The 8,864-nt window shown below is 35.3% G+C and overlaps 1 protein-coding gene across 1 annotated transcript in view; it reads right to left on the bottom strand.

Moving 5' to 3' along the window:
• The window catches only part of SAG (S-antigen visual arrestin), an 18,966-nt gene extending 10,562 nt beyond the window's left edge, over window positions 1–8,404 (bottom strand). The window contains exons 1-9 of the mRNA XM_032226006.1: window positions 8,056–8,404; window positions 5,790–5,850; window positions 5,667–5,711; window positions 4,370–4,563; window positions 3,489–3,548; window positions 2,233–2,300; window positions 1,454–1,589; window positions 1,213–1,297; window positions 333–405 (exon numbers count right to left, since the gene is read on the bottom strand). Of these exons, the coding sequence (XP_032081897.1) occupies window positions 333–405; window positions 1,213–1,297; window positions 1,454–1,589; window positions 2,233–2,300; window positions 3,489–3,548; window positions 4,370–4,563; window positions 5,667–5,711; window positions 5,790–5,850; window positions 8,056–8,166 (833 nt within the window). The 5' untranslated portion in view covers window positions 8,167–8,404. The remainder of the gene's footprint in view (window positions 1–332; window positions 406–1,212; window positions 1,298–1,453; window positions 1,590–2,232; window positions 2,301–3,488; window positions 3,549–4,369; window positions 4,564–5,666; window positions 5,712–5,789; window positions 5,851–8,055) is intronic.
• Window positions 8,405–8,864: the final 460 nt, after the last annotated feature.

The raw sequence follows: 8,864 nt of genomic DNA on the forward strand, positions 1-8,864 counted from the left end.
TATAACATAGCATTATATATCTATGTATATATGTATGAATCAGTGCATTTTGGCTTATTCAGTGTAATAGTTAAACCATGGGAGTAGATAATACAGGTAGAGCTATCACATCTGGGCTGCAAAAATTCAGATAACCATAAAATGGCAGCAAGGAATTAGAGCTTTCTGTATCTTTTTGATGCCATCCCATGGTCAACTGGGCATTTACAGCTGCACCCAGTTATGGTAGCCCCACATATGTGAACCCAGTTAATATAAATTTTTAATTTCTACGTTGCAATAACAATAACAACAACAACAAAGCAAAGGAGCCTAAAGCACAGTGCACTTACTCTGATTCTTCAAGAGCCACTGTCTTCGTATAGAAGTCACTGGAGTATAATATCACATTAGCAATTTGTTCTACTGAAGAAGGAATGAAATATCAAATAATCAAATAACAGAAAGAAGAATGGGATCTAGAATATTTTTCAGCATTGCCTAATATGAATACAAGGATAATTATTCAGGATCAAGGATATTATGCAGCTGTTGCTTTTTTTGTGGTTCAAACACACCTTTCTTACAGAATGATAAACATTTTCTTTGCAGAATGTGCATAACATCTAGCATTTATATGATATTGGCCGATCTTTTAAAAAAATGAATAGGAAGTCACTAGGAAATCCTAGGTCATCATCAGCAGGATGAAGGCAAATACAAAATATTTTCATATTATTACTAAGTCTACATGAATATGTAGAGTATTTAGTAATTGAGTTGAGCTCAACTCAAGAGATTTTTAAAATGTTTTTAAATGCAATATAAATAGCAGTTCTTATAAATTAGACTCAAGTAGACCAGACTAGGAAACCAAAGTTATAAATGCTAACACTTTTATAGTACAATAACAGAATTTTGCAAGTGTGAATGCATCTCTCTCCTCCCTCCCTTTATCCTCAAGAGAATGAGGGAAGGTCAAGTCTGAGATGCTTTCTCAAATTATATTTCTGCTTCAGACTTGCAACTCTTCTTCCTGTTTTTCAAGATAACTCTTACCACCAATTGCAGAAACTGTTTACATGGATAACATATGGTTATTATAACTCTTTCAATCATGGTGCTTTATTAAACCAATAATAAAGGTGAGGACAGAATTGGAATTGCTATCTAACAGACCAGGAAAAAAACAAGGGCCTACATCAGACTTGTTTGTCAAAATGAGTATTATACCTGACACAGTGATCTTCTTCACCGTTTTTTCTGTATTATTTATCACTGTCACTGTAACAGGGATTGGTTCACCATGATAAAACACCTGGAAGAATTTGATTAGTTTAGCAAAAAGTTCATCACACAGTATTTTTTACATCTAGTTTTGTAAAGTAGGATAGTTTGAAACAAAATGATTGTGTCTTCTCTACAACTCTTGAATTTACTAATTTACCCTATTAGTAATTCAAGAACACCTCACCTCTTTACTGACGCAAGCTTTCAAGTGCAATGGCTTCTTGGATAGGAAAAACTGCCAGGTGGTTTCTGCATGAGGCTGAGGTCCTGCTACTTCTGGAGCATATTGGATTTTGCGTATAAGCAGGCGCACAGAATGTCTAAGGGTAGAAATTGGGTTTAATAGCAATAGCACTTAGACTTATATACCACTTCACAGTGCTTTATAGCCCTCTCTAAACAGTTTACAGAGTCAGCATATTGTCCCCAAGAATCTGGGTCCTCATTTAACCCACTTCGGAAGGATGGAAGGCTGAGGCAACCTTGACATCCAAAATATAAGTAATTAAACTCTATTATTAGTGATTATGAAAGCCACAAAACCCATAAAGATGAAGAAAACAGCATCTGTATAGCAGCACTGATTGACAGCACTTATTGCTGTAGGATCCGTGGTTACAGGACAGCACCCTCTGAGTTATGTGTGAAGCAACAGCAATGTTGCTGATCATTCTGTTCAACAGGAAATGGGACATACTGACTTCCTTTTTGCTTCTACATTTTCAAGGCTATATCTCGCATACAGTAAAGAAGTTGAGATGGAAAAGATATAGAAAAAAAGAAAATAACAAGGGGAAGAGAACAAGGCATTTTATCCGTATGTTTCCTTTTTACAAATGACATGTTTCATTTTTTTTCATCTCCATCTTCTGAGTCTGATAGTTTAATATAAAATAAGGTCTATCTTGTCTATGTTTCTGAGCTTTTCCAGTTTTGGTTTTTTTCAAAGAAACAAGATATTACTTCTTGAGAATCCTTTCTTCTGGATCGTCTGTAGAAAAAGCTTTGACCTCAAAGTCCACTCCGCAGCACTATACGAAAAAGATGGAGAGACAAACAGTTTAAACAATAAATTATTGTTGTTGAATGTATTAAACATCTGTGTATGAAAGAACTCACATTTTAAAATTCAAAAAATACGCCCATCCAAAATTTCAACATAAAACTCATGCTTAATGTTTTCTTCAATGTATGTATGCATGTATGTATGCATGTATGTATGTATGTTATTTTTCTAATTTTACTTTTTGTATATCTTTTTTAAAAAACTAAACAGAAACTTCTGAAGGCAACCCACTATTTTCCATACATACCTTATTGGTCTGTGATACAGTTGGGAAATACTATTTCAGGATTATTTTCTTGTCATTGTTCAGGAGAACAAGGAAAGGCATAGTTCTCTCATACATACAAACATATTTGCTCACTTACAACAATATTATTTGTTTCTATGGTTTTAAATTATTTTAATAAATACTGGTGTTGTTTTGATCCCAAACCAAACATATGTCTTCTCCTACAAATACAGTAGTGTTTTTAGGGAAGGCTGATCCTTCATATATATATATATATATATATATATATATATATATATATATATATATATATATATATATATATATATATATATATATATAAATAAAGTCACAACCCCTGGTATGCCCAAATATGGGAGGAAGGTCACACTTCCATTCTCTGTCCTTCGGCTCATCACAAGAGACCATCCAGACAGAAACCCAATATTTTTTACTGTTGCCTTTTTGTTACATTTGTTATATTTGTGCTGATAAATAAATAAAGGGAGACTAGTATATCAAGCTATTTATCTCTCATCAGCTAGCCATACCCTTGCTGGGAATCGAACCTGTGCTCTATTGCCTCTTAGGCAGATGTGTTAACCATTGAGCTACAGAGCTCGACTCCTTATATATATATGTAGAGGTTTGTATTGTGCAATAATTCTTGGAGATTTACAGAAGTTTGAGACAAGATTTAAACATTGTCACTCCCATTTTTTCCTAGTAATTCTCTGTATTTTTTAATATCAAAAACCCGTTAAGAATGAAAAATGAAACTAATGCAATGTTTTTTTGAATAGCAGAACTAAGAGCTGTTCATTTAAAAGCACTTCTTGCTCTTGTATTTTATTCTATATGACCACAACTTACTTAGTTTATTTCTTAATATAAAACATTGCAATGCATACTGTGAATTCTCACCTTTTCAACTTCATGGGGAGCTGGCTGCAGACACACTGAGCAAGGCAGATAATCTGGGAACTGCAGGGAAACAAAAAATAATACACTTAAAGCATTTTGATTGCAATGTCTTTCATAGCCATAGCAGTATTAGCTATTAGATGTAAGATATTATATCTTATATCTAAGATATTAGATATTATATCTTATATCTAGATATTAGATATTAGATAGCAGTATTAGCTATTAGATATAAGAGGAGGAGGAGGAGGAGGAGGAGGAGGAGGAGGAGGACAACCCCTCCCCATTTCATACAACTTTCCAAAGATTCCCCATGTAATTTTTTACTAGTGATTTACTAGAGTCATTTATCATCAGCCAGCCATCACTGTGGTGATAAATCACTAATGAAGACAAGTTTTATTTTGCTTGAGTGAGCGAAGTGGGTGGGTGACACTATAAATCAAGAAACAACTTCAATGTTCTGTTTTTTGAAATGCTTTTTAAAAACCTAAATGTTCCTAAACTCAGGTGTTATTCTTAAATATTTACCTATCTATCAAATTTTGAAACTACTCATCTCAGTTACAGAGCGATCCTGAGTGGAATACAATTAAAACATAAAATTATACTTTTATTTGCAAGAGCCCAGTATTATTAGACATATAATGGATATGTCCCCAGTATTTGCTGGAATATAAGAGGAATAATAGTTCAACTCATTTGGAAGGTATCAGGTCAGGGAAGGCTGTTGTGGGAGGAAATTACTGTTTTGAATTAGGGATGAATAGATACTGTATCTGTGAACCTAGGTTGCATATATACAACAACCGTCTAAGCACCCATATCATAGTTGCAAATTGGGAAATGAACCAAAAGGAATAATGATTCAAAATACTCACAGTTAACACAAAGGGGTATGCATTTTTCCCCAGTTTATTTATCAGGCTTTCCTGCAACGTAGTGAGGGGTCCTGATTTGTCTAGTGATGGATAAATCTGAACTCTGTGAAAGTACAGATCCTTTCTAAAAGTCAGGCCTATAATATCAATATCTTCTTGTCCATATCGAAATGCACACGTGAGTGTCACATATACTAGGAAAAGCATATAGAAAATGTTATGGATACCAAAAGTTAAAATCATAAACACCATTACTTGTGTAGAAAAGTCTCTTACTCATTAGTTTAAAGTAACTATTTACAAGCTAAGTCCTTTCAGCAACAAAAACTAGATTGTGTTTGCCCAGTCAACAAAAGCTGGTTAGAAAAAGCCAGTTTCAATTTCTGGCTGAAGTTACTGATGACTTTTTCTTAAGCAAAACTGCAGGATGAGAACAAGGCAAGGGCGAAGAAAGGATATAATTTGTAATTAGCAGCTGATAAAGCATATACTTTGCCAGATAATATCCTCAGGGAAGCTTTGAAAGACTCTTGTTTAAAACCACAAAGGATAACTATATCAAAGAAAGGATGAGTTGACCAATGGGCCTTATCAACAAGAAAACAACATAATTGTGTATGAGTGTGTCCACTGTGAAAACTAGTTGGAAGCTTCAGCTGGAGTGAGTTGCAGGCCATTTACCTCAGTGTGATAGTAAATGGCAAAATGGATTTAGTGGCAGTATTTGATTTAATTAGGATCTATCTATCTTCACCTATCACTATTGTCATTTAAATAACTTCATTAAATACTAACCTGTTTTATATATTAAGTTAAATAATGATAAATGAATAAAAATTTGCTGAATCAGCCACAGTTGGCTGGTTCACTGATAATTCTGACAATAAATATTACAAACTACAATGTTGAACAGAATGGATAACTCTGGCAGTCTTATTATCATTATCAGTAATATAAGGCTCCCAGAACTGGGGGTAAATTCCAGATGACCATTAGATGACAGCAAAGAGTTTAGAAGCAATGTTCTAACTCTTCACTGCCAAGTACTGAATGTCTGGTGTTTGGCAGAAAGGAAATCTAACTTATCACACTCTAATGAATTATTGATTAAAACAACATTTGAGGTTAGAATGATTATAGATCTTTTTTCATAGCAGAGTTCTTAAGCACCTTCAGAAATACCAGTCATCATCAGCTTTGGCTGACAGAGTCAATTGACACAAATCCGAAATCATTCTAATTTTAAATCATATTAATAATACTTTAAGTACTTTAAGAAGTGATTAAGTGTTCTGACCTTTTTTTTCCTTCACAATATCAGGATCCACCAATACAACTCCATCTACAATGAAGAAGATATGATAATAAACCACTCAAGTTACTAAAAAGTTTAAAGTTGAAACTTGCAACTTGAACTCACCTACGGATTCCACAGATTCCACATGATCAATGAAATCTCGCTTTCCTAAGTAGATTGTAACCTGAAGGATGGAATGATTGAACAAAATTACAGTTCAATAAATCAGTTTAAAGATGCTATACCAATTGCTGTTGGTGTAAAAGTAAAAAAGAGCAGTTTAGATATCTTTCTTTATTTAATACATTTATAGTGGCACTTTCCTCTACAAACTCAGTATAGCTAATCATGTAAATCAAAATAGTAAACTTAACCAGTTGAAAAAGACCCCTTAATAAGTTGCAAGTTGAAATGCAATAAAATTTTGATTATCCAGAGGTAAAACTAGAAGGGAAGGAACTCTTACATTTAAAACAACTATTCATAAAAACATTTTGAGAGTTGCGTTTGTCTAGCTTAGAATGGTTGTATCTCTTAAATAATTTGTTTTACTTTTTCATCAGAAATATTTTCTTTTCAAGTACAAAGAGTGCACAATAGGATTTGATTATGCATTTGGCAAGTCGTCACTTATAAAGCCCTTCATGGTATTGGACCTGGGTACTTGAGAGACCGCCTGCTGCCAATTACCTCCCAAAGACCCATTAGATCACACAGATTAGGCCTCCTCCGGGTTCCGTCTACTGGCCAATGTCATCTGGCTACTACCCGGGGGAGGGCCTTCTCTGTGGCGGTTCGGTCCTTTGGAACGAGCTCCCCGCAGAGATTCGGACCCTCACCTCTCTCCAGGCCTTCCGAAAAGCCGTTAAAACCTGGCTGTGTCGGCAGGCCTGGGGTCGATGAGTTCCCTTCCCCTCTCGAATCGTGTGGCTGTTGGTTGTTTTAAATTCCCTTGTACTTTTTTGTTGTAGTTCTTTGTTTTTCCCTTCCCCTTCCTTGGGTTTGTGCGCCGCCCTGAGTCCCGCTGGGAATAGGGCGGCATATAAATAAAATGAACCTTGAACCTTGAACCTTGAAGACAAAAGAAGCAACTCGAATGGATTGACTGGAACACATTTTACTTTCTACTTGGGGCCAAGTTACATGGGAGATTAAATGTATATTTATTATATTAATGTATTAATACATTTTAGAATTGCTGTTGAGAGTCACTGCAGCTACACCATATTGAAAAATTTAATATTTCTCTTCCTGGACAAAATTGAGATGAGGATAGATGGCGTATGCCGGCATTCTTACTAACAAGCTTTAATTGATTCCAATTATTATTAAAATAGCTCCCTTCTACGTCTACTCAGAGTTTTCAAACTTTATAATTTTAAGATGTGTACATTTTAACTCTTGGAATTTGCCAGCCAGTATGCTACTTGCTACTGCAATTTAATTTAGTTTTTCTCAGCTTCAGCAATTTTAAGATGTGTGGCTTTCACTTCCACAATTTCCCCATGCTGACAGGGGGATTCTGAGAGTTCAAGTCTACACCATCCACGCAGTCCTTCCTGACAGTTTGGGCTGTTGCATTTTATTTCAATACCTGACTGAAGAAGTTCACTGGTTACTTTGCAGAGGAAGGATGGTCTCCTCCACTCATTTTGAAAATATTTATTCAAGGAAGTTTTTTTTGCTTTCCCTGTTGTAAAGCTAGATTAATGGTGTGGTGAATAAAGTGCTGGCTGTATTTAAGATGCAGACTATTCCCTGTTTAAATATTAGCACAAAGTATTTTTTTTAATTAACACTTTTCTTTCTCTAATTTCCTTATTTTTCCTTGGATTTTTAAAAAATTAAGTCGTGGTACATCATTTCATTTTTTCCTTCAGTCACTTGAGGTACAGGAGTTATTTTAAAAAAAAAATATTCCAGGAAAAATAAGGAGGCAAGGGACATGAACACAGCTGGGAGAATACTGCAGGAAAATTATTTAGTGGTGGGACATGGTAGCTGCAGTGCACACTAAATCTTTTATAAGATGTTGCAAACAATCTCAGTCTGGGCAGTTTTTTTTTTTTAAAAAAGCTGGTTTGGACTTAAACTGCCTTGAGCAGCTTAATTATGCAATACATTATATCAGTGTTTCTCAACTTTGGCGACTTTCAGTCCTGTGGACTTCAACTCCCAGAATTCCCCCAGCCAGCTATGCTGGCTGGGGGATTCTGGGAGTTGAAGTCCAAAGGACTGAAAGTCGCCAAGGTTGAGAAACACTGAATTATATACTACACCCTTAGTATCACTATAGCTTGATTTCTAAAGAGGCAAGTATATCAAATCCCTATCTGGTTTCAGTCTCACATTCTTACAAGTACATAATAGTTTATTGCTAAATACTTACAGCTTTGTCATGTGATACCTTCCTGTAGATAACATGCCTTTTAGTGGTTCTGACGTATTTCACACTGATGTCAGAGATTGAGTGATGCCTTGAAGCATCAGTGCAGCTCATCTTTTGATTTATATTACCTGGTAAGGATCAAATGGTCCTACCTCAATAAATTTTTAGACCAGGACCAGGGAATGAATAGTCAAACTGTAAGATCTACAAACAAACAATGGATGTGAATGTAAACATTTTAAATAATATTTTCCTTTTTTTCTTTTCTTTTTGGTTGAAAAGTTTTTCAATGTTTTAAATAATATTATCTGAGGAATCATACAATAACCTATTTAGGAAGTTGCCCATTGGATTAACCCTCTAAAGGTCTGGACTTTAACTTTTCTAATTTCTTTCAGAATTCTCCGTTGCTGTGGATCCTGTCAGTCAAGGAATTCCAGCTGGCAGAGTCCAGAAGAAGAGCCTTCTCTGACGAGACCCCTGACCTGTTGAACATATTTCCCCCTGGAGTGAAATTGGTTCCCACCCTCCTAACTTTCTGAAAGAGCTTGAAGACCTGGCTTTGCCAGGTTGTTTGGGGTCCCAGTGGGGGAATATACTGGAGGTGGTTGATCAACTACTAGCAATTCTCATCCCCCACCACACACACAATGTTATACTTACCCCACCCACCCACATATAAAATTATGGTTGTATTGTAAGCCTTGCAGTGAGATGGAGGGCAAACAAATTTAATAAGCAAACAAATAAATAAATGTATTTGAAAAGCAACAGAATGAGGAAGACATGTCAGGAAGAGCTTTGTACAT

This window comes from Thamnophis elegans, chromosome 10 (genome assembly GCF_009769535.1).
Source record: "Thamnophis elegans isolate rThaEle1 chromosome 10, rThaEle1.pri, whole genome shotgun sequence".
NCBI classification, from domain to species: domain Eukaryota; kingdom Metazoa; phylum Chordata; class Lepidosauria; order Squamata; family Colubridae; genus Thamnophis; species Thamnophis elegans.